The sequence below is a fragment of the Geotrypetes seraphini genome, chromosome 1 (assembly GCF_902459505.1).
Source record: "Geotrypetes seraphini chromosome 1, aGeoSer1.1, whole genome shotgun sequence".
NCBI lineage: Eukaryota > Metazoa > Chordata > Amphibia > Gymnophiona > Dermophiidae > Geotrypetes > Geotrypetes seraphini.
The window spans coordinates 398407658-398434478 of record NC_047084.1 but is presented as its reverse complement, the minus strand read 5'-3'; the positions used below and the strand labels follow the sequence as shown (position 1 = coordinate 398434478).

General features: G+C 43.9%; 1 protein-coding gene across 1 annotated transcript in view; it reads left to right on the top strand.

Moving 5' to 3' along the window:
* The window catches only part of GNE (glucosamine (UDP-N-acetyl)-2-epimerase/N-acetylmannosamine kinase), a 547927-nt gene that overhangs the window by 162551 nt on the left and 358555 nt on the right, over nucleotides 1-26821 (top strand). Inside the window, 3 exon segments of the mRNA XM_033917983.1 lie at nucleotides 7785-7997; nucleotides 24038-24079; nucleotides 24082-24124. Coding sequence (XP_033773874.1) covers nucleotides 7785-7997; nucleotides 24038-24079; nucleotides 24082-24124 — 298 coding nt within the window.

Genomic DNA, 26821 nt, shown 5'->3' with positions numbered 1-26821 from the left:
ACAGCTTTCTTACTTCCTGCCAGTATAATTTTATAACTGGACACCACCACCACACGACAGAAATCCCTCTGTTGGCCACAGTTGCACTAACAGAGTGTAGAGCCCGACCAATAAATCTGATGTAACTTGAGTGGGGTGTAGTTCATCTTGTAGCCATTCTCTATAAAAGCAGAGTACACAGAAATTTTAAATAAAAACTTATATAGATGCTCCCGAGAAGACCGGGGAAGCGAGGGCTCAATATCGGCATCCCATTGTGCCCTATAGGGATCATGAGGAGTAAAACGAGCTAACAAAGCCAGATAAAGCCGAGAAATTCCTCTCGCAACACCCTTTCCAATTTCGTTTCATTCACTCAAATCCCCAAAAGTCCGCTTGTATAAAAATGTATAGAGCTGTGTATAGTAATATGAATTACTGCTTGGTAACCCAAACTCCTTCTGCAGCTGATCAAAAGAATGCATCTGAAATTCTGCCCACACTTGGCCCAACGTGCGGAAACCCGCATGAACCCAATGGCACCTTAAAGGCTCATCACTACCAGGGATGAAACTCAGAGTTAAACTTATAGGCATTTGGATAAAATATTGTCTCTCCGGGAACATCTGTCTCCGCAATTGGTACCAGGTGTGCAAGGTAGTGCGCAGAAAGGGGTTAGTGTGACCAAGATAGCTTGACATAAGATGGCACGGCATACTCTAGGGGGCTGTTTATGCAAAATGAAGGCGAAAACCTTCCTATTCGTTTGGCAAAAGAAGTTTTCTGGAAGAGAGATTGGGAGAAAAAGAAATAGGTATAGAAATTTGGGAAGAAGCATCATTTTAACCGCAGCTATTCGACCATTTCGGCTGAGATTGAGGCCATCCTATTTGTCCAAATCCTCAAACAGCTCATGAAGGAGCCTTGGGTAATTAGCTTTATATAATTGTGGATAGTCCACTGTCAGATTCACCTCCAGGTATTTGATGGAACGCTTGGCCCAATGAAAAGGGAATTGGGCTTGAAGAGCAGCAACTGACTTGCTAAATACATTTATGCCCAAGATTTCAGATTTTGCCAAGTTGACTAAATCCAGAGACCCAGCCATATGTTTGAATGCTCTGAGTTAAAGAACGTAAAGAGGTCTCTGGCTGTTGTAAAAACAAAAGGATATCATCTGTGTACAGCAAAAGTTTTGAATGTTGCCAGATCAATTGTACTTCCTGGATCTCTCCTCGAGCGCGAACAGCACAAGCCAAAAGCTCAATCGAGAGTGCAAATAATTAAGGGGATAGGGCACACCCTCCAACTTGATAGAGTCGAGATAGGTGCCATATACCTTCAGAGTAGCCAAAGGAGAAAGGTACAGTGTATGTACCCAGTCTAAGAAACGTCCCCCAAATCACAATTTTGGTAATACTTGAAACACAAAGGGCCAACTCACCATGTCAAAAGCCTTGTCTGCATCAAAGGACAAAAGCAGGTTGGTCAGTTTTTCAATTACCATCTTTAACCAAAGTGGAAAAATTATTTAGTACAATGCATGTCACTTTTTGTGACTTAGATCCAGTGCCTTCAAAATGGCTCACAAATTCTAGACATGGTCTAATGGCCTTAGCTTTAATTATGATACAGAATAGTCTAAATAGTGACAAGGTACCTGCATGTTGGAAAAAGGCGATTATTAAACTGATCTTGAAGAAGAAAGACTTGGATATGTTAAATTCAGCTAGTTATAGACCAGTTTCTAATCTTTGCTTTTTAGCAAAATTAACAGAGAGAGGATAGTTCTGGAACAGCTAGTGTCTTACATTGAATCAACAAATGTACTTAACTCAAGGCAAGCGGGGTTTCAGTCAATACATACTGTTAGCCGGCTTTCTTAATGAGGTTCATTCTATCTTGGATGGGGGAATTTTGCAATGGTAGTTTCATTAGATTTGAGTTCAGTGTTTGATCTAGTGGATCATGGTCTTTTATTAGACTTTCTACAAGAGATTGGTTTAACACAGGGGTCTCAAAGTCCCTTCTTGAGGGCCGCAATCCAGTCGGGTTTTCAGGATTTCCCCAGTGAATATGCACGAGATCTATGTACATGCACTGTTTTCAATACATATTCATTGGGGAAATCCTGAAAACCTGACTGGATTGCGGCCCTCAAGGAGGGACTTTGAGATCCCTGGAACTTTAACAGGAGTAGTTTGGGACTGGTTTTCAGCATATCTCTGAGGACGTACTTTCAGAGTAGTAGCTGAGGGATCAATATCTCAGGATAGATTGCTAGATTGTGGGATACCGCAAGGGTCAGCCTTAACGCCTGTTTTATTTAATATTTTCCTGAGCCCTTTGGCAAGACAAATTCAGGAATTAGGAATTAGTACATATATTTATGCAGATGACATCTTACTAGTCTATAGACTATCACCTGCTACGTTAGATTTAGGTCCACTTTTAGCTGGCTTAAACAGAATAGAAGAATGGTTGAGTGATCATAAATCGGTTCTAAATATGTCTAAGGCCATAGCATGTTGTATCTCTGGAGATAAAGCAACACCTCAATTACATTTTTCATTAAATAATTGCACTATAAAACTAGTAAATAGTTTCAGATATTTGGGAGTTATAATCGATTGTCATTTACATTTTCAGGAATAGGTTTCAAGCGTGGTTGCTAAAGATTTGGGGGCACTAAGACAGCTTAGAGTCATTTGAGATTTTTTGGACAAGAAATCATTGCATACATTAATTCATGCCTTTGTATTGCCAAAGTTAGATTATGGTAATCTAGTATATGCAGGCATTGGGTCAGGACAGTTGAAGCGTTTACAAACAGTGCAGAATATTGCAATTAGATTATTAGGCCAGGCATTTATTCGTGATCATGTGACACCTTTGTATTTAAAATTCCATTGGTTACCAATGGAATTTAGGATCTAATTTAAGATCCTAATGTTAGCACATAGAGCATTATTTCAGCTACAGCCTTCATATCTTTCTAATTTGGTGCTATTTTATGCCCCAAGGCATTTATTACGATCTCTGAATGACAATAGGGTAGTTGTCCCTCACATTTTGAAGGCACATCTTGTGTCAAGTAAAGATGGTGCATTCTTTTATTTAGTTCTGCGGTTATGGAATAATCTGCCCATAGACTTGAGAAAAGAAGTATCGTATATAAACTTTAAAAGACATTTAAAAGCACATTTTTTTTCCAATTGGCCTTCTCAACTTGAATAATAATAATAATAATCTGGAGACTGTGATCAGTGTTTACGTAATGATTAATTCTGTAATGGATAATTTTTAACTGTAGGTATTAATTATGGTTCATTGAGATTTAATTATTTTATTGTTTTATTATTAGAATTCTTATTGTTGATGTTTGTTATGATATTTTATGAAAAATAAAATTAACTTTTGTTCTTAATACATAGTAACATAGTAGATGACGGCAGATAAAGACCCGAATGGTCTATCCAGTCTGCCCAACTTGATTCAATTTAAATTTTTCCTTCTTAGCTATTTCTGGGCAAGAATCCAAAGCTCTACCCAGTACTGTGCTTGGGTTCCAACTGCCAAAATCTCCGTCAAAACCAACTCCAGCCCATCTACACCCTTCCAGCCATTGAAGCCCTCCCCAGCCCATCCTCTCCCAAATGGCCATAAACAGACAGACACAGACCGTGCAAGTTTGCCCAGTATTGGCCTTAGTTCAATATTTAATATTATTTTCTGATTCTAGATCCTCTGTGTTCATCCCAAGCTTCTTTGAACTCCGTCACCGTTTTCCTTTCCACTACCTTTCTCAGGAGCGCATTCCAGGCATCCACCACCATCTCCATAAAGTAGAATTTCCTAACATTGCTCTTGACTCTACCACCTCTCAACCTCAAATTATGTCCTCTGGTTTTATCATTTTCCTTTCTCTGGAAAAGATTTTGTTTTACGTTAATACCCTTCAAGTATTTGAACGTCTGAATTATATCTCCCCTCCTTTCCTCTAGGGTATACATATTCAGGGCTTCCAGTCTCTCCTCATTCTTCTTCTGGCGCAAGCCTCCTATCATTTTTGTCGCCCTCCTCTGGACCGCTTCAAGTCTTCTTATGTCTTTCGCCAGATACGGTCTCCAAAACTGAACACAATACTCCAAATGGGGCCTCACCAACGACCTGTACAGGGGCAGCAACACCTTCTTTCTTTTACTAGCTACACCTCTCTGGCAGCAAGCCACTGCCTTGTCATACTGTTTTTTCACTTTTAGATCTTTCAGACACTTATCACCCCAAGGTCCCTCTCCCCATCCGTGCATATCAGCTTTTCAGCTCCCAGCTACCGATTATTAATCCCTAAATGCATTTTTCTGCATTTCTTTGCATTGAATTTTAATTGCCAAGCATTAGACCATTCCTCTAACTTTTGCTGATTCTTTTTCATATTTTCCACTCTTCGGAGTCTACTCTGTTACAAATCTTGTTATCTTCCGCAAAAAGGCAAACTTTTCTTTCTAACCCTTCAGCAATGTCACTCACAAACATATTGAACAGGATTGGCCCCAGCACTGAACCCTGAGGGACTCCACTACTCACCTTTCCTTCCTCCAAGCAACTTCCATTAACCACCACCCTCTGGCGTCTGTCCGACAGCCATTTTCTAACCCAGTTCACCACTTTGGGTTCTAACTTCAGCCCTTCAAGTTTGTTCAAGAGCCTCCTATGAGGAACCATATCAAAGGCTCTGCTGAAATCTAAGTAAATTACATCTAGCATATGTCCTCAATCCAGCTCTCCGGTCACCCAATCAAAAAATTCAATCTGGTGCGTTTGACAAGATTTACCTTTAGTAAAGCCATGTTGCCTCGGATCCTGTAACCCATTAGATTCAAGGAAGTACACTATCCTTTCTTTCAGCAACATTTTCATTATTTTTCCAACAACCAAAGTGAGGCTCACCGGCCTGTAGTTTCCTGCTTCATCCCTGTGACCACCTGCTTCATCCCTGTGACCACTTTTGTGAATAGGAACCATAACTGCTCTCCTCCAATCACAAGGAACCACTCCCGTCTCCAGAGATTTGTTGAAAAAGTTTTTAATAGGACCTGCCAGAACCTCTCTGAGCTCCCTCAGTATCCTGGGATGGATCCCGTCCAGTCCCATCGCTTTGTCCACCTTCAGTTTTTCAAGTTGCTCATAAACACTCTCCTCCGTGAACGGTGCAGAATCTACTCCATTTTTTCGTGTTACTTTGCCAGACAATCTCGGTTCTTCTCCAGGATTTTCTTCCGTGAACACAGAGCAGAAGTATTTGTTTAGCACATTTGCTTTTTCCTCATCACTCTCCACATATCGGTTCCCAGCATCTTTTAGTTTAGCAATTCCATTTTTCATCCTCATCCTTTCACTAATATATCAGAAAAAAAATTTTGTCTCTCTTTTTTACATTTTTAGCCATTTGTTCTTCCACCTGCGCTTTCGCCAGACGTATCTTTCTCTTGGCTTCTTTCAGTTTCACCCTGTAGTCCTTTCTGCATTTTTTTTTATATTTCACTAACACTAACTCTTTCGCTTTTATTTTTTCTGCCACTAGTTTGGAGAACCATATCGGCTTTCTTTTTCTCTTGTTTTTATTTATTTTCTTCACATAAGGTCCGTAGCCATTTTTATCGCTCCTTTCAGCTTAGACCACTGTCTTTTCACTTCTCTTATGTCCTCCCATCCTAACAGCTCTTTCTTCAGGTACTCTCCCATTTCATTAAAGTCAGTATGTTTGAAATCTAGACTTTAAGTCTCGTGCGGCCACTCTCCACTTTAGCCGTTATATCAAACCAAACCGTTTGATGGTTGCTACTTCCAGGTGAGCATCCACTCGAATATTAGAGATACTCTCTTCATTTGTGAGGACCAGATTCAATATCGCTTTTTCCTTTGTAGGTTCCGTCACCATTTGTCTGAGCAGAGCCTCTTGAAAGGCTTCCACAATCTTCCTACTTCTTTCCGATTCCGCAGACCGAACATTCCAGTCCGCATCCAGCAGGTTGAAATCTCCCAAACATTTGGATATCCACAATCAAATCCTTATCAATTTGTTGCGATTGAGTCGGAGGTCTATAGACTACACCCACGTAGATAGAAGTTCCATCTTCTCTTTTCAGAGTGATCCATATCATAACAAATGTCCAAATATTCTTACCTCTATTGGAGACAGAAGGTATGGTTGCTAATTCAGATGAAAAAGTCACTTCTTTAGGGGAAAAAGTAGATAATGAATAAGTAGCTATATTCTTCAGGGATACCTCTTCCACTACCATAGGATTAACCAGCAAACTTGGCTAGAGTGGAGGAGTTCTGGCTATGGGGCTCAAGAACGCTTCTTCTGAAAGTGAATTCACCAATATACTCCCTGTCTTAGCTTCTACCTGCTAAGCCACTAGTTGTCACTGTACATGGCAACTATTAAAGTTATTAGGTTTAGTCACTAGGTTTTATTGTGGAATTTTTAACAAAGAAAAGCAGCATGCATCTGAATGACTAAGAACTAGCCCAAAAGGATAAGGAGCATGTCATTAATGGTGAAGGAGTGTGTGATTTGGAAAGTGCGAGATATGCTTCATGTTTATTTCCAGTTTCTTGGTGTAGGGATGTGGGTGGGAGTGTTTGTGTGACAGTAATCAAGAAAATAGAGAGGGGAGGGTTGGTTTAAAAAGTGTTAATTTTCTAATAGCTATGTATCAGTGTCCAGCAAACTTTTTTTGAGCCACGGCACACTAAAGGTAGTGGCTGCGATTTGAGGCACCCAGAATTGCGCAGATGTCACAGTAATGATGTCATGTGCATGTGTGATGTCATCATGCCGATGGCCGCACATGCAGAAAGGCCCTCCAGAAGGACCCTGAGATGCCAGTGGGGGATGCTAGCAGAGAAGAGGAGAGGAGAGGCGCTTGCGCCCACTGATTGCCTACTGGATGTACCTTTCGCCGCGAAAGGCACATTTCAAGTTTCAAGTTTATTAGATTTTATATACCGCCTATCAAGGTTATCTAAGCGGTTTTTACAATCAGGTACTCAAGCATTCTGTGGGCAGTCAGCTGGTGCCGATACCGATGCCTTTCCTCCTCCCCAGTGTGCTGTGGCACACCTGAAATCTCAGGAAGCACACTAATGTGCCGTGTGTAGCGACACACAGTTTGAGATACACTGGTGTAGAGTGATGCAAAGGTTGGAACTGCTTGTTCCGTAGAAACGCATTGGATTATTTTTTTTTTTTTAGGTGGGGGAGAGTTTATTTCAATGGAACCTTTGATCTTGATGTTTGAATGGAACCTTCGATCTTGATGTTTTTGAAATTGATGTGTTATCTCACCAATTTTTCTCTTGTGCCAAATTTGGTCCTCCTCTTTTGAAATTTTGGAGTTATCTTATCCTTCAAATGACATTCTCAGTCTTACTTGGCAGAAGTCATTAAATGTATAAACAAAATTTAAAAACCAAAAATTTTGAGGAGCATTTTTATTTTTTGAAAAATGTAGCACCTAAAGATTTTGGCTAGGGCCAAAGTTTTCTAAATATTTTTCAGGCCTATGTGTAATCCTGAGAAAAGATATATGGTATCTCAATTTGACGAACAACACACTGCTCCACATATAGTTGTAGATCTGTTAAATAAAATGCCCATTATTTAAGAGTGATCTGTTTTCTGAATTTTGCTTTATGGGTAAAATCTAATTGTTACCAATCTGTTACTTCAAGATGTTTCTGTTTCAAAATAAATTGTGCTTCTTATAACTATTGGGGATGGATTGTTTTTGCAGGAAGCAAGGAGATGGTTCGTGTAATGAGGAAGAAGGGTGTTGAACATCATCCCAACTTCCGAGCTGTGAAACATGTACCTTTTGAGCAATTTATACAGTTAGTGGCACATGCAGGATGCATGATTGGCAACAGCAGCTGTGGGGTACGAGAAGCAGGAGCATTTGGTACCCCTGTTATCAATCTGGGAACACGGCAGACAGGAAGAGAAACAGGTGCAGCTTTTTTGCAGTGTTTAGTACTTTGTATGCAGCTTCCATGTATTGTGGAGGAGTAGCTTAATGGTTAGTGCAGTGACCTGAGAACCATGGGAACTGGGTTCAACTCCCACTGCAGCAGCTTGTGACTCTGGACAAGCTACTTACTTCCCCATTGCCCCAGGTACAAATAAGTACCTATATATAAAATGTAAACTGCTTTGATTGTAACCACAGAAAGATTGTATATTGAGTCCCAGCCCCTTCTTTCTCTGTACATGAGTGGTCTATCAGATTTCAGATTTATTTAAAAATTTGATATACCACCTTATCAAATTTCAAAGCGGTATCCTTTTGCTGTTTAGATAAAGTTTATGTGCTAAGTGTCCCCTTCCAAGATCTATATACAGTCATGTGAAAAAATAGGACACCCCATGAAATATTCAGTTCTTTCTTAAGAAATGTTCACATATCGATGTCAAATCTTATTTTATTTATCTCTAGAAAAGAAGTTGATGTAATTGCAGGTAAACAACAAAAATGTTCCTTGATTTACTCATGAAACAAAAGATATCGACAAAAAGGTGTATTCTAACAGAGGAATAAATTAGGACACCCTACACCCTAATAGCTAGTGTTACCCCCTTTGGTTGAAATAACTGCATTGAGACGCTTCTTGAAATCATCTACCAGTCTCTGACATCTGTCTGAGGAAAGTTTGGCCCACTCCTCAATGCAGAATTCTTTCAGCTGTGAGATGTCTGAGGGGTTCCTTGCATGTACGAAGTGCTACCCAAAAATTCGGGGAATGTGAACTGTGTACGCAAACTGGATGTAGTATGCCCTTCCTCAGCTAGAGGTGTCTAACAGTATGCTTTGTGAATCAGTGTGCCAATGGGCATGCAGCTGAGTGGTCGCGTTGTTTTGTTCTGTGCGATTTTGTGCGAGGTTGTGTTTTAATGACTCGGAGGATTTTGATATGACGGATTTTACTGAGCAAAGAATCTGCATCAAATTTTGTACCAAACTTAAAAAAATTGCTGCAGAAACTCGTTGTATGCTCCAGGAAGCCTTTGGAGATAATGACATGTGCCAAAGCAAAACCTTTCTTTGGTACAAACACTTCAAGGACAGATGAACATCTGTCCATGACAATAACCGTTCCGGATGACCGTCAACAAGCACATCACCGGAAACCATAGCAAAAGTTTGTGAGACTATCCTTGCAGATCTAGGCAAACTATTCACAATGTTTGTGAGATAGTAGGACAGTCATACAGGACAGTTTAATGAATTTTGTTGGATGAATTGAACATGAGATGCATTTCTGTGAAATTTGTGCCAAGACTGCTAACCAGTGAACAGAAGATCCATCGCGTTTCTGTCTGTTCAGAACTCAATTCCTGACTTCCAGAAACATAACAGTGATTACGCACCCTCCCTAGTCACCTAATCTTGCCCCCTGTGATTTTTTTTTTTCCCTATTCCCCAAAATGAAATTACGACTTAAAGGGCACCGTTTTAACACAATTGAAGAGATTCAGGCAGAATCGCAGGAGGTCATCAAGGCACTCGCCCAAGATGATTTCCATAGATGTTCCGACTGCAGCAGCCACAAGGGAAGGAGTTGGTCGGGTGTGGGAGACCAGCTCCACCCCCAACGCCCTTGCGGCGCTTCTTTTTCAAAAAAGATTCTCCTCTTCAGGGCAGCTCCACTTGAATCAGGAGCTGCCCCAACCCAGCCTGACTGCAGCAGCCGCAAGGGAAGGAGTTGGTCGGGTGTGGGAGACCAGCTCCACCCCCAACGGCACGTGCGGCGCTCCTTTTCTTTAAAAAAAAAGATTTCCTCTTCAGGGCAGCTTCCCAACCCAAGCCCAACTGCAACAGCGGCAAGGGGAGGAGTTTGTTGGGTGAGGGAGACCAGTTTCACCCCCAATGGCCCTTGCAACACTGATCATACACAAGCACACAAAAACCCCAACCACCTGCCACCAACAACCTCTAAGAGAACCCCCCCCCCCCCAAAACAACCTCTCCACCCCAAAAGACCACCTATAACCGCACTCCCACCAATTCCTATCTCCTATCTTTCACAATGAAACATACAACACAAAATCAAACGCAAACTGTCCTACTGATCATCCTGCTCCTAACCAGCTGGAAGGCAGCAGCAAACATCTCCCCAATTCCAATTATTTTAAATACTAACAGAATTCACCACCCAGCTAGGAGAATCACACTAGAACACAGGAACATAAATTGCCAGACCTATACACACCACACCATCACACCAACATGGGGAAGAAGACCAACAAAACCCTCTTAAGACCAAACCACACCATCACCCAAGACCACTCATCTACCCAAAAACAATAAACAGTGCACAAACAGAATACACCACACTTATATGTGCCTACATAAACATCAGAGCTCTAGGCCTAAAGTCAGAACATATAAAAGACTGGATAGAAAATGAGAATCTTGACTGCCTCTTCCCCACAGAAACCTGGCTTACATCCGACTCGTATCCCAGGATAATGGAAATCTGCCCTAAGGGATACAAGATAACAGTGGTCTGCACTTACATGGATCTACTAGCCTGCCAACTTTCATGCACCACACTAAAAGGATCCATAACTTGCGTGCTCTGCTACATAACACCAGGAAACTGGAACACAGCAAGACCTGAATTTGAAGATTTTATGTACCAAAACTCACTAACGGCAATTTACAGCCTAATCCTAGGAGACCTAAACCAAACAAGTAGAAAACCTACTATCATTCCTCGAAGCCCTACAATACAAGATTTTAGACCCACAAACCACACATGAGAAAGGTCACCAACTAGACATTGCAGCCTTCATGACCCAACAGCCCTTACTGCCAGAGATTCAAACATCAAATGGAAAGTGGTCTCGATCCCTCTGGTCAGACCACTACACATACTCCTTCAACATCAACTGGGCCAAAGACAAAACTAAACCAAAACCCCAAAGATCAACCTACAACTCACGTAAATACATTGACCCTTCCAAATTCTGGACTAAAACAACGCAACAATCCAAGAATGCAACCCCAAGGACTTCATCTCACAATGATGCAGGCTAAGCACAGCTACCCTAGATGAACTAGCCCCAATATAAACAAAAAAACAGAATTAGCAGACGATCAGACAAATGGTTTGATAAAGAACTACTCCTACTCAAAAGACAATGCAGATGACTAGAAGGAAAATGGAGAAAGAATAACCAAGAACCCACGAAAACAGCATGGAAAAAACTAAACCAACAATACAAGCAAAAACTAAAAGAAAGACACACTACACCAACCTAATACGCAAAGAAACCCAAGACACAAAAAATCTATTTCAAACAGTAAAAGAACTCACAGACACCAAACCCTATCTGGCCAATAACGACACCCCTCCTCCCTCAGCTACCCTTTTAGTAGAATACTTTAAAAACAAAATCACAACTGCCAGGACTACCCTCACCGAACACCAACCCACCTAGAAGAGATCACATTGCCCCACACAGAAAAAGAATCAGCTGCGGCAGACAGAACTTGGTCCCACTTCCCCACTATACAATGGTCCGACCTTAACGAACTCTACAAAAAATACAGCCACGCAGCCTGTGACCTCAACCACTGTCCTCCATACCTATTAAAATCCTCCAGTACTAAATTCTACACTCTCCTCAAACAATGGATACAAACCATGCTCGCAGATAGCCTTTTCCCACAAGACCACAGCGAAATCGTCATCACCCCGATCCTAAAAGACCGAAAAGGATCAACGGATCAACCATCCAACTACAGACCCATAGCCTCAATACCACTTTATGTCAAACTAATAGAAGGCCTAGTAGTCAAACTCTTCGCCAACTACCTAGAAGACCATAACATACTCCACCTTACACAATCTGTTTTCAGAACCAACTACAGCACAGAGACACTACTAGATTCCCTCCTGGACACAGCTAGATAACACCTCAGCACTGGTAGAAAAATGCTGATTATACAACTGGATCTCACTGCAGCATTTGACCTGGTGGACCACAAAATCCTACTACCGATACTAGATACAATAAGAATCACAGACAAGGTACACACATGGTTTCAAGGATTCCTGCAATCCAGAACTTACCGAGTAAAGTTGAACAAAGAAAAATCAGAACCATTGTCCAACCCCTGCGGCGTACCCCAAGGATCTCCACTATCCCCCAACTCTCTTCAATTTCTACATTGCATCCCTCGGCACCTGCCTGAACAAATTAGGCTTAACTTCCTATAGCTATGCAGACGACATCACCATTCTCCTTCCTTTTGACCAACCAACATCCTCCATGACAGACACACCACACAGGACACTTGAAACAGTAGCATCATGAATGAAAAATCACAAACTGAAACTGAACCCAGACAAGACAAAATTCATTCTTCTCGAAAATAATAAAACCCCAACCATAACAAATCTAGTAATAAACTCAATCACATACCCCATACAACCCACTCTAAAACTTCTAGGAATGATGATAGACAGATGCTGTATCATGCAACCACAAATCAACAAAACAATACAAAAATCATTTGCGATCATGAGAAACTTAAGGCAAGTTTGAAAATCTTTGACAGAACACAATTCCAGCTCTTGGTCCAGTCCCTAGTCCTAGGTCTTCTAGACTACTGCAGCATACTCTTATCTCCCCTGCCCTGCAACCATGATAAAACAACTAGAAACAGTTCAAAACATAGCGCTAAGACTTATCTATTCACTGAGGAAACATGACCACATCACGGCGGCATACCTCGACTCACACTGGCTCCCAATACAAGCAAGAGTACTATTCAAATTCTACTGTCTACCATAATCGGAGACAGCCCAGCCTACCTAAACAACCACCTAATCTAAACTACCTCAACCATACACAGGAGAATCCAAAAACTGTTCACGCATCCCCCAATCAAAGGCGTTAAATGAAAAAAACTGTATGATGGCCTTCTAGCCACACAAGCAGCAAAACTAGACTACCAACTCTCCAATTTACTGATAACGACCCCAGACTACAAATCGTTCAGAAAAGAAATAAAAGCCATGCTATTCAAGAAAGCCTTGAAGACACCGCAAGACTCTGAAGCAACTCGCTCTACTCTTCAATTCCTCTGGAAATGATAACTCCTTTTGTAATCCGCCTTGAACCTCAAGGTAATGGCAGAATAGAAATCACTAATGTAATGTAGAGCATGGTCTCATGGGAAAAATGCTGGGAGCATTGTATACATTCTCAAGGGGACTACTTCGAAGGAAACGGTGGAAACTAGGAGTTTCGGTAAGCAATTTTTTTTAATAATTGAATTTCCCGAACTTTTGGGTAGCACCTTGTACAGCCCGTTTCAAATCACCCCACAGCATCTCAATGGTATTACGATTAGGGCTTTGACTTGGCTACTCCAGGGCTATCCATTTCTTAGTTTTCAGCTAGTCCTTGGTAGATTTACTGGTATGTTTTGGGTCATTGTCATGTTGCAGGGTCCAGTTCTGCTTCAGCTTTAATTTTCTTACAGATGGTCTCCCATGTTCCTCAAGCACCCTTTGATACATGGTAGAATTCATGGTGGATTCTATGATGGTAAGCTGGCTAGGTCCTGCTGCAGCAAAGCATTCCCAAACCATGACACGTCCACCTCCATGCTTCACAGTTGGTATTAGGTTATTTTCCTGAAATGTTGTATTTTGTGTACACCAAACAGGTCCTCTCTTCAGGTGTCCAAATAATTCAATTTTAGACTAATCTGTCCATAGAACACTATTCCAGAAGACCTGGTGTTTGTCTACGTTCTCTCTGGCAAACTTCAGTCTGGCCTTGAAGTTTCTCTTAGAGAGCATAGGTTTCTTCCTTGCCCACCTCCCATGCAAGTTAAATTTGTGCAGTCTCTTGCTGATTGTAGAGACATGTACCTTCACATCAACAGTAGCAAGAGCCTGCTGTAGGTTCCGTGATGACATTTTAGGGTTTTTGGAGACTTCTTTTAACATCTTATGGTCTGTTCAGAGGGTCAACTTGCTTGGACGGCCAGACCTGGGCATGTTGGCAATTGTTTGGAAAGTCCTTCACTTGTACACTGTTTTATCCCAGGACAAGCAGGCAAGTATTCTCACATTGGGTGACGTCATCCGACGGAGCCCCGATGCGGACGCCTCACAAGCAGACAACCAAAAGGGGCACAAAGAACACCAAAGGGAGTGTCACCGTGTGGTTAGAAAAGCTAAAAGAGAATATGAGGAGAGACTGGCGGGGGAAGCAACAAACTTCAAATCGTTCTTCAGATATGTGAAGGGGAAGCAACCAGCAAGGGAAGAAGTGGGGCCATTGGATGATGGAGACAAAAAAGGAGTGGTAAAAGAGGAAAAAGAGATAGCAAACAAGTTAAATAAGTTCTTCACGTCAGTCTTCACGAGGGAGGACACATCCAATATTCCGGAACCGGAGGACATCGTAAATGGGGATCGGGATGAAAAGCTGGTCCAACTAGAGGTAAGCCAAGAGGATGTCCTCAGGCAGATAGACAGACTAAAGAGCGACAAATCGCCAGGTCCGGACGGCATTCACCCAAGGGTACTCAAGGAACTAAGGAACATAATAGCAGAGCCACTTCGCCAAATATGTAACCTATCTTTAAAAACTGGAGAGATCCCGGAGGATTGGAAAATTGCAAATGTCACACCCATCTTCAAGAAGGGTTCAAGGGGGGACCCGGGGAACTACAGGCCGGTGAGCTTGACCTCGGTCCCGGGAAAAATGATGGAAGCACTGATTAAGGACAGTATCTGTGAACACATAGAAAACAATGGACAGCTAAAGTTGAGCCAGCACGGCTTCTGCAAGGGTAGGTCATGCCTCACAAACTTATTGTACTTCTTTGAGGGGGTAAACAGACAGGTGGATAAAGGGGAATCCATTGACATCATTTACCTTGACTTTCAAAAAGCCTTTGACAAGGTACCGCACGAAAGACTGCTTAAAAAGCTGTGGAGACACGGGGTGCAAGGGGAGGTCCACCGATGGATCAAAAACTGGCTGGCAGACAGGAAACAGAGAGTTGGAGTGAAGGGCCATTACTCAGACTGGCATGGGGTCACGAGCGGAGTTCCGCAGGGGTCGGTGCTGGGACCGCTCCTGTTCAATATATTTATAAATGACCTGGAGGCGGGAACAAATTGCGAAGTTATTAAATTTGCGGATGACACCAAACTCTACCAGGGTTGAAACCATGGAAGACTGCGAAGATCTGCAAAGGGACCTAACGACGCTAGAAGAATGGGCCAAAAAATGGCAAATGAACTTTAACGTAGGGAAATGCAAGGTCATGCATGTAGGGAAAAAGAACCCGATGTTCAGCTACAAAATGGGAGGATCACTGCTAGGGGTAAGTAACCTTGAAAGAGACCTGGGAGTGATGGTGGACACGTCTTTGAAGGTGTCGGCACAGTGCGCCACAGCCTCAAGAAAAGCAAACAAAATGTTGGGTATCATTAAGAAGGGTATCACGACCAGGACAAAGGAGGTCATCCTGCCACTGTATCGTGCAATGGTGCAACCGCATCTGGAGTACTGTGTCCAGTATTGGTCGCCGTACCTCAAAAAGGACATGGCGGTACTTGAGGAAGTCCAGAGAAGAGCAACTAAACTGATAAGAGGTATGGAAAACCTCTCATATACTGACAGACTGAAAAAGCTGGGGCTGTTCTCCCTGGAAAAGCAGAGACTTAGAGGAGACATAATAGAAACCTTCAAGATCCTGAAGGGTATAGAAAAAGTAGACAGGGACAGATTTTTCAGATTACGGGGAACCACAAGTACAAGGGGGCACTCGGAAAAATTAAAAGGAGACAGATTTAAAACAAATGCCAGAAAGTTCTTTTTCACCCAGAGGGTGGTGGACACATGGAACGCGCTTCCGGAGGCTGTGATAGGCCGGAGCACGTTACAAGGCTTCAAAGAAGGTTTGGCTAGGTTCCTAGAGGATAAAGGAATTGAGGGGTACAGATAAGAGTAGCGGTAGGTTATAGGGATAGTCTGGGACCATTGCTCAGGCAATGGGCCTGATGGGCCGCCGCGGGAGCGGACCACTGGGCGAGATGGACCTCTGGTCTGCCTCAGCGGAGGCAACTTCTTATGTTCTTATGTTCTTATGCTTGAAGAAACTAGAAGTTTTGAGTCGCTTGCACCGCGCATACGCGAGTGCCTTCCTGCCCAGTGCACAGGGCGTGTCTCCTCAGTTCTTAGTTTTCCACGGAGACGAGAATTCTCATGTTTTGGCTCTCTCCAGTAACTTTGTCGTTCGTGTCTTCTCTCACCGTGGTTTGTGTTTTATTTTCTCACGAATCGCTGTGTTCGTCTTTTTCTTTCTTTAAATAAAATAAAAAATTTTACTTCCATCTGTTCGTCCAATTTGCGTCGGCTTTATTTTAGTCTATGCCCGGCCTGTTACCGGTTTCAAACGGTGTAACAAGTGCAAGTGCACGATATCTCTTACGGACCCTCACGGATGCTGCCTCAAGTGCCTTGGGCCGAAACATCATCCTACCTCGAGCCTGCCTTGCCAAACACTTAAGCGTCGTTGCTTCCTGCTGGATAGCCTCTTCAAGATGGAGTCTACTAATCTTTCTGCATCAAAGGTGTCTTCGGCCTTGACTCCCGTCGACGCCTCTCCTTCTGCTGCTTCCACCTCGAGCCTCATCAGACCTTCGTCTTTTGGAGCGGCTCTTGCTTCAACGTCTTCAGCTGCCATATCTTCTCCTGTCTCCTCAGGTCAGATAGCTCAGCACTCGGTTCCGCCAGTGGTGATTAAGGTGTCGAAGCCTCCCAAGTCGAAACACTCTCACACCACTGTGCGTGACCCTTCAGCCAAGGCAGGTGGGTCGGTTTCAGACGCGGAACCCTCCTTGCCGGCTACGCCCCAGACCTCTTTGGAGGAGCAGATTATTAAGGTCCTCACTACCATGGGACCCACACTGCTCACTCTGTTTCAGCCTGGGCATGCAGAAGTCTCCCATGAGGACGAGCCGCCTGTGCCCCGGTCTGATTCTCCACACTCGATGCAGGGAGCGGAATTTCTGTGAGTGTCTAGTCGGGCTTCCAAGCACGAAAAGCATAGAGTAGAGTCTGTGTGATTGCATCGACAGGATACCTCCCATTCTACCAAGGGAGTCTAGTCTTCGAATTTGCTTCAGGGCTCCTCCACGCCTATAGATCTTTGATCTACTGCTTCCGAGGCAACCTCTGCTCGATCTTCGAGATCCGGTTCGAGACACAGTTCTCAACATCACTCGAGGCCTACTTCGAGACATCATACCGCCAAGTCTCGGTCCTCTCCCGCCTCGACTAGACCTCCAACTCCTCGTTGCAAGTCTCCGATGCCGGCTCTCGAGGAAGTCCAGTGCCTCGTCCAAGTCTCCAGGTTCCTTCGTACCATGGTTTCCTGCCGTGGCTTCTTCTTCTTTGACTCCAGCTGCCTCGACGTCCTCGAGTCCTTCTCGAGGCCGTGCAACTGCGGACCAGTTATCTTTTTCCTCTTTTTTGAGACAGATGGATGGGGATTTGAGCGTTCCACTGGACACTAGCTCTAAGTACTCTAAGGAAAACCTCGGTCATGCACCTTCCTCAACCTCCGGCTGAGTCTCTCAAGCTGCCACTACACAAGCTTCTCGATCAGACTTTTACTAGATGCATGGAGACCAGTGTTCCCGCTAAGCTGCGCTGGCGTGCGCTGGCGCACAAAATATTACATCGCAGCGCACAAGTTTCTCGTCACAGCGCACACACGTGCTTGCAGGCAGGCGAGCTGGCAGTCCATGTAACGCGTCGCAAAGGTAAGGGGAGGCTGGGGAAGGAATCGGACGTCGGGGTGGGGGTGCGAGCAGGGAGGGGGGCGATCGGAAGAGGCGTACGGCAGATGGCAGGGCGGCGAGAGGAGAGTCGGGTGGGGGGGGGGGAGTAACACCGGAAGAGAGCGGCAAATCCGGGCAAGGCAAGACTTGCAGAGGCGTACCTAGGGGGTGCGGGGGGTCGATCCCGACGGTCCGCTCAGCTCGCCAACAAGGAGAGGCAGCCGGACTCGCGTACGCTCCGACCGCCTCTTCTTGGGGATGATGATGAAGATATTGATGATATCTAACTTGAGTGAAGAATTGATTCCATTCCAGTTTCACAACAATTATTCTACAACATATTGAGTGAACTCTTCTCACTGAAGGCAAACTTTGTGCCCAATAAAATGGTTTTCAATATTTTGTTTTAATGTATTTATACTTTTGTGTAGAAGCTGGAATTGATAGATTGTCTAGAAATTGAAAGCATCAAACGTATTGTCTTCTGGACTGTTTTTAATTTACAGTTTACACACTATGGATGTAAACAGACATAACTACATTTGTTGTAAAACATTTATTAAGATATCATTTCATCCCTACAATTTCTGTAGACTGTTTTAAAATAAATTTGAGTTTTTCTGGTAAAAAAAAAAAAAAAATAAAGAATTTTGTACTTTCAAGAATTAATGCGTTGTTTTGTGTTCTTAAAAATATTATTTAACGTTATTTAATTTAGCGTGTAGGCCTAAAATTCCTTTGAATACCTCGTCCTCATGTATCAGCAACTTTGACAACATATTTATTTGGCTCATAACTTGCTGGCGCCCGATATTTTTAGCTCACAGTGAAAAAAGTTTGCTCACAACACCCGCCCGCTTAGAGGGAACACTGAGAGACTCCTTTTTCCATTCCAGCAGTTCCAGGAAAGTTGGATGCCAGATATAAAACAGTGCATCATAAAGGTTTTGACAATTCCCAATTGTCACATCAATCCTTGCTCGTGGAATCTTCTTTAAAGAGATCCCATCCTTCCAGAGTGTATGCCACAGTTCCTCCTGGCCGGGAGGAAAAGACCATGGATAAATTTGGACGTCGCATTTACCAAAATGCTATGATGTCTTCGAGGGTCCTCAATTATAATTTTTATTTTATCACTTATTTTGAATTTATTTTGTCTCTTCTGCCAAAATTTTTGAGTTACTTGGATGATAGCATGCATTTTGAATTTCAAGAAGTCATTTCTTCTTTCTCTCAGTTACGTCTCCATCTTCTGCAATCATCTTATGATGCCTTTGAGCTCTGCCCGAGCAGCGGCTTGCTCTGTGGCCATGCGTTGTCTAGCCTGGCTTCGGACCATCGACTTGGACTCTAATCTCCAGGACCGCCTGGCGAACATCCCTTGTGAAGGCAATGACTTTTTTGATGAGTTCATCGAGGCAGCCACCAAAAAGTTGTCTGACCTTGCTAAATCTTTTGCCTCCATTGTCAGACCAAAGCCTACATGTCCTCCTGTAATCTACCAGAGGCGTTTTCCTCCAAAGCCGGCACCTTACACTCGCCCTCCTTTGAAGAAACAGCCACCTCAGAAGCAACAGAAGCCTCAACCTTCTGCTCCACCTAAGGCTTCTCAGCCTTTTTGAATGTTTACACCAGAGCATAACATCCATTGTTCTGTCTCTGACTCCTTTTCCACCTATAGGGGGTCGTCTCCATCTTTTTTACGACAGATGGATGGTCATTACATCTGACCTCTGGGTCCTTTCCATCATAAGAGAAAGATACTCTCTACATTTCAATCAGGTTTCACCAGAGCTTCCTCCAAGAGAGTATCCTTCCAGTCCATCCCAGACTGCCCTTCTTCTTCAGGAAGCTCAAGCTCTGCTTCGTCTCCATGCCATTGAACCAGTTCCCTTGGAACAGCAGAGTAGGGGGTTTTACTCCCGTTACTTCCTTGTTCTGAAGAAGACGGGCGATCTGAGACCCATTTTGGATTTCAGGGTTCTCAACAAATTTTTGATCAAAGAAAAGTTTCGAATGTTGTCCCTGGCATCTCTCTATCCCCTTCTCGAGCAGAACGATTGGTTATGCTCTCTGGATCTCAAGGAGGCCTATACTCATATCCCCATTCATCTGGCCTCCCGTCAATATCTCAGATTTCGGGTGGGGAATCTGCATTTTCAATACAGAGTACTACCCTTCGGCCTGGCCTCGTCTCCCAGAGTGTTCACCAAGTGCCTGGTTGTGGTAGCGGCAGCTCTATGGAATCATGGTCTTCAGGTTTTTCCCTACCTCGACAACTGGCTCATCAAAGATTCCACCTCACAAGGGGTTATTGTAGCGACCCAAAGGACTACCTGGTTTCTACAAAGTTTGGGATTCGAAATCAACTTTCCCAAATCTCAACTTCAACCATCTCAGACTCTACAATTCATTGGAGCTGTTCTGGACACTGTCCAACTCAGAGTATTCCTTCCACAACAATGTCTGGAAGCTCTTCTTCAACTCTGTTATACAGTGTCTTCCTGCTCTTCCATCTCAGCAAGACACATGATGGTGCTTCTAGGTCACATGGCCTCCACAGTACATGTGACTCCTTTTGCCAGACTTCATGAACCTCAGAATTCCTCAGTGGACCCTGGCATCTCAATGGACGCAAGTTTGCGATCCTCTTTCTCGACACATCACAGTCACTCCTTCTTTGAAGAAGTCTCTCCGTTGGTGGATGCTCTCTTCCAATCTTTCCAGAGGCTTGCTTTTTCACATACCCCCTCATCAGAAGGTCCTCACGACAGACTCGTCGACCTATGCTTGGGGCGCTCATCTCGATGGTCTCCGTACTCAAGGCCTCTGGACCACTACGGATCGTCAGTGTCATATCAATCAGTTGGAACTCAGAGCGATCCTCAAAACTCTCCATGCTTTTCAACATCTCCTTCACGACACAGTAGTCCTCGTCCGCACGGACAACCAAGTCGCCATGTATTATGTCAACAAACAGGGAGGGACGGGGTCTGCCTCCCTTTGTCAAGAAGCTCTGGAAGTTTGGGACTGTGCAATCCATCACAACACCTTCCTCAAAGCTGTCTACATTCAAGGGGCTCAGAATTCCTTGGCGGACAACTTGAGTCGCCTTCTGCAACCTCACGAATGGACTCTCCATTCCTCGTCTCTTCATCACATTTTCTCACAGTGGGGAACACCTCAGATAGACCTCTTTGCAGCTCCCCACAACTTCAAACTGCCTCAGTTCTGCTCCAGGATATACTCTCCTCACCGCCTCGAGGCAGATGCTTTTCTTCTACAATGGACGAATCTATTCCTCTACGCATTTCCTCCATTCCCTCTTATTCTCAAGACTCTAGTCAAATTGAAGAATGATCATGCCACCATGATTCTAATTGCTCCTCGGTGGCCAAGACAACCATGATACTCCCTTCTAATTCAACTCAGCAGCAGGGAGCCATACCTTTTACCAGTTTTTCCTTCTCTGCTTATACAGAGTCAAGGATCTCTGCTTCATCCCAACCTGCAGTCTCTACACCTGACAGCTTGGTACCTTTCAACATAACCTCTCTTCAGTTTTCTCAATCTCTCAGAGATGTTTTAGAAGCTTCTAGAAAGCTTACAACTAGTCAATGCTATCTCAAAAAATGGACTAGATTTTCTACATGGTGTTTCTCTCATCATAAGGAGCCTCAACATTCCTCCTTATCTGTTTTGGATTATCTTTTGCATCTATCCAACTCTGGGACTCAAGACTACATCCATTCGAGTCCATCTCAGTGCAATTGCAGATTTTCATCAGCCTATTGATGGGAAACCCCTTTACTCATCCGGTGGTTTCCAGATTCATGAAAGGTCTTTTCAATGTCAAACCTCCTCTCAAACCGCCTCCTGTGGTTTGGGACCTCAATGTTGTTCTTTCTCAACTCATGAAGCCTCCATTTGAACCAATTGATAAGGCTCATTTGAAGTATCTCACTTGGAAAGTGGTGTTTCTCATTGCCCTCACTTCTGCTCAACGAGTCAGTAAGCTGCAAGCTTTGGTTACTGATCCACCATTCACTGTGTTCCATCATGACAAGGTGGTTCTTTGTACTCATCCAAAATTCCTACCTAAAGTGGTCTTCGAATTTCATCTCAATCAATCTATCGTACTTCCAGTGTTTTTTCCAAAGCCTCATTCTCATCCTGGAGAATCCGCTCTTCATACTCTGGACTGTAAACGTGCTTTGGTCTTCTACTTGGAACGTACCAAATCACACAGAACTGCTCCTCAACTTTTTGTCTCTTTTGATCCAAATAAGTTGGGACATCCAATTTCTAAACGCACCATCTCTAATTGGATGGCGGCTTGTATCTCTTTCTGCTATGCCCAGGCTGGATTACCACTTCACAGTAAAGTCACAGCCCATAAAGTCAGAGCAGTGGCAGCTTCTGTAGCTTTCCTCAGATCGACACCGATTGAGGAGATTTGCAAAGCTGCTACTTGGTCCTCGGTTCATACCTTCACTTCTCACTATTGTCTAGAAACTTTCTCCAGATGGGATGGACAGTTTGGCCAAACAGTATTACAAAATTTATTCTCCTAAATTGCCAACACTCCCACCATCCCATTCTGGTTAGCTTGGAGGTCACCCATATGTGAGAATACCTGCCTGCTTGTCCTGGGATAAAGCACAGTTACTTACCGTAACAGTTGTTATCCAGGGACAGCAGGCAGCTATTCTCACAACCCACGCACCTCCCCTAGTTGGCTTCTCCGCCTAGCTATCTGAAACTGAGGAGACTGGGTGGACGGCACTCGCGCATGCGCGGTGCGGGCGACTAGAAACTTCTAGTTTCTTCAAGCAAGTCTGCTTGTGAGGCGTCCGCATCGGGGCTCCATCGGATGACATCACCCATATGTGAGAATAGCTGCCTGCTGTCCCTGGATAACACCTGTTACGGTAAGTAACTGTGCTTTCCAGACCATGAAATGGCTAATGTCAAATTTGTTAGAGATATTTTTAAATCCCTTAGCAGATTTATAAGCTGTTAGTCTTCTTTCTGAAGCCTCAGACAACCCTTTTGATCTCACCATGGTGTTCACTCTCACCGCAGCAGTCATGAGCACACCAACTAAATGAGGTTTAAGTAGGGCAAACTTCCTTCAAATGCTGAGTAGCAATGTTCTAATCATGTGCATTTGATGTGATACACCTGTGTGTGATTTGAGCCACTCTTAAGTGGGAGGATATATGGGGTGTCCTAATTTTATTCCTCAGTTAGAATACATATTTTTGTGGATATCTTAGTAAATCAAGGAAATTTTTTTGTTGTTTACTGCAATTACATCACTTTCTTTTTCCAGAGATACATTTAAAAACGATTTGACATCATATGTGAACATTTTCTTAAGAAAAACTGACTATTTCATGGGGTGTCCTAATTTTTCCACATACCCTGTAAAATGATCCAATAGTCTAATCAGTCACTAATTCTCACTGCTAATGTTAATTTTTGATCTTTGCTGTATCATTTGTGAGAGCTAATCTATGATTAGCTGCAGGGGAATGGGAATTTGCGTAGAATCCTGTGGGTTATGGAAGAAGTTTCTATGGAATTCCCATGGGAGTATAGTCAAAATTCTCTGGTGACTACAAGGGAGGTAGCTGAAACATAGACTGAGGCTTATAGAACATTCATTCATAGTGAATGCCATCTGTAAAACCATAGGAGGCTATAAGTGTCTGGGAGGAAACAGAAAGCTACAAGTAAGGTAAATAATAGTGTCAACTACTGCAGGTATGGGTGGAGATGGAATGGCTCTTAGTGGGTACGAGAGGGGATGGGTTGGATTCCATTGGGGATTGGTGTGAAATTTCTGTCCCTGTGCAACACTCTAATACCTCTAATCCAAATATCCATTTTGTTAAATCCTCCTGTCTTTTTTTGGACTTTGAATCACTAATGGATTGGAAAATCTGTTTACTACATAGACCTCTTGTCAGCATTTCTTTTAGGAAGCTTTCTGTCTGTCTGCATATTTTTTAAGAATTCCTTCCCCTCTCATCTTGCTTCCTCTTTTGTCTTGGATCACATGCTAACAAATATTTTGGATGCTGTTCCAAATATTCCTACACTTCAGATTTCTGTAATCCACAGCACTGTTTAGACTAAATATTACTTTTTCATACTCCAGGTGAAAATGTTCTTCATGTTCGTGATGCAGACACCCAAAACAAATTATTCATGCACTACAACTTCAATTTGGTAAACGTTATCCCTGGTACGTATAAGTATATCCCTTGGGTACACTATGTGCATGTCCTTATTTCTACTAATTAGGTTTTATGAAAACAAAGGTTCATGGCTTGATATTCAGACTGCAGGAATTTGTCAGGCTGACCTCCTCATAGTTGGCAGTCAACAGTGGCGTACAAGGACGAGGGCGGGAGGGGCGGTCCGCCCCGGGTGCAGCCTTGGGGGGGTGCACAGCCGGCCCAAGTCCCCTATCGCGCTCCCCACCCTCCAGTGAGAGCAGCAAACCTCCCTCCAGTAGTGTCGGCTGCTTCGCGGCTTTCTCCTCCCTCTGCCGTGTCACTGATGATGTCATCAGTGACGCTTCATCGGCAGGAGAAAGCCGCGAAGCAGCTGACGCTACTGGAGGGAGGTTTGCTGCTCTCGCTGGAAGGGTCGGAAAGGTTCACTTGGGGGGAGAGATAGGAGGGTCAGCGGGGGTTCGACTTGGAGGGGGGAGAAGCGGTCTGCCTCGGTGCTCCAAGGCCTGGTGCCATTACCTTCTTCGGCAGCAGCAGCTTTTACAATTCGCTGCTGTTGCCGGCTTCAGGCCTTCCTCTCGGCCGGGTCCTGCCTACTTCCTGTTTTCATGAAGACGACCTGACAGAGAGGAAGGCCTGAAGCGGACAATAGCAGTGAATTGTGAATGCTGCTGCTGCCCGATAAAGTTCAGGACATCAGGCCTTGGGTGACAGAAAGAGGAAAGGGAGCAGAGGGGGAGAGAATTGGGGAGAGTGTTGCTGGAGGGAATGAAAGGAGAAGCCAGGGCTTGGAGGGAAGAAGAGACGCCAGGGCATGGAGGGAAGGAGGAAGGTATGCAAGATCAAGGGGAAAAGGAAGGAGGAGATGTCAGAGCATGGAGGGGGAGGGAGAGATGGAAGAAAAGGAAAGGAGAGAGATGCCGGGAATCAGGAAAGGGATGATGCCAGTCCGTGAGGTGGGAAGGAAAGAAAGGAGAAGAGAGATATGCCAGAGCATAGGGGAGGGGGTGGTGACAGAGTTGAAATCAATCATATACAAAGGAGAGAAGGGTCACGGGATAAGTAGTTAATGGAAGGAGCATAGAAAGAGGGAAAATGCCATATGGAAGAGAGAGAGAGGGTGCACACTGGATAGAAAGAGCACAGAGGGCAGTGAATGGAAGGGGCGAGATAGAGGGTGAACAGTAGATGGAAGGGGTATAGAGAGGGAAACAGACACTGAATGGTAGTGTGGGAGAGAGGAAGGACAGCTGCTGAATGGAAGTGTGAGGGAAAGGGGGAGCAGATGCTGGAAGAAAGTGGGGAGAAGAAAGAAAAAAAGGGCACATGCAGGATTGAGAGAAGAGGATAGAGTTAGTTACTGGAAGGGGTGAGGGAAAGAGGTGGCAAGCTATAGGTAGACACAGTGAAAGAGGGAAATTGAGGACTGAATAGTAAAAAAGAATTTAGACAGAGGCAGAAAATAAATTGAGACGGAAGACCAGGGAAGAACAGGAGAAAGGGAGCAGAGTGAGAGAGATGCCAGGGGGGAAGGAGAGGAGACAGATACCAGACCAATGGGGGTGAAAGGAGAGATGGAAGGGGGAGGCATACAGTTTCTGGAAGGGGCATAGAAGGAGAGAAGATGCCATATAAGGGCAGAGAGATGGCAGACAGTGGATGAAAGGAAGAGACAAGAAGATGAGGAAAGCAGAAACCAGAGAAGACAAAGGTAGAACAAAAATTTTCTATTTATTTATTGCTTTAGGAGACGTGTCACTGTTTCTGTGGTATTGCATTGTATGCAGAGTCCAGCTTCTCGCTGGTTCAATTTAACCTTTGTCTGTGTATTTCTATTTTATCCCCCCTTTTACAAAACTGTGGAGCGTTTTTTAGCGCCAGCCGTGGTGGTAGCAGCTTTGATGCTCAGAATTCTATGAGCGACATAGCTGTTACCACCGTGGCTAAAATCCACAGTAGGGTTTTGTAAAAGAGGGAGGGGTTAGTTTGTGATTACATATTCCATACTAGGCGAAGGTGTTTTCTGTGTTCTATGTGTTTGAAAGACATGGTTTTCTGTTAGGATTGACTGCAGGATTGATCAGTACTAGGCTGGCTTGTTTAGTTTTACAATGGGTGTATTGCTGTTTTACTTCTCACTGCAGTATGTAAGATGCTGATTTTCTTAGGTACTCATGTGTGACATGTGGCTTGTTACTAAAAATCATGTTTTTCGTTCAGATGGGGGGGGGGGGGGTTCCAAAAAATGATGGGCCCCGGATGTCACACATACTAGGTACGCCACTGCAGCAAACCCAAAAATTCAATGCCGGGGCTATCTCCAGTGACCAGCATTTAATTTATGGTCTTATTTTAACCATGGTAGACATAGCCTGCCAAGCCATTATTCATCGACTGGCTAAGTTATAGCGGCCAAAGATTGACCTGATATTTAAGTGGGTCTATTTGGCTGCTAGGCTTAGCTGGTCAGGCAATGAATATTGGCACTGAATGTCTATGTCAGGCGACATAGCTGCTGGCTATCTCCTGCTGAATATTAGTGGTTAGCTGTCTTAGTGCTATTTAGCCTGTCAGGAGTAGTGGTGCCCAATTTGTCGATTTCATCGATTCACTTTAAAAATAAATTGGGCTCGCTTATTTGTTCAGGTCTCCTAAAGCAGGAGCAGCAGCACTGCCTCTTGCTGGCTGTCCACTGCTGCTGCTGC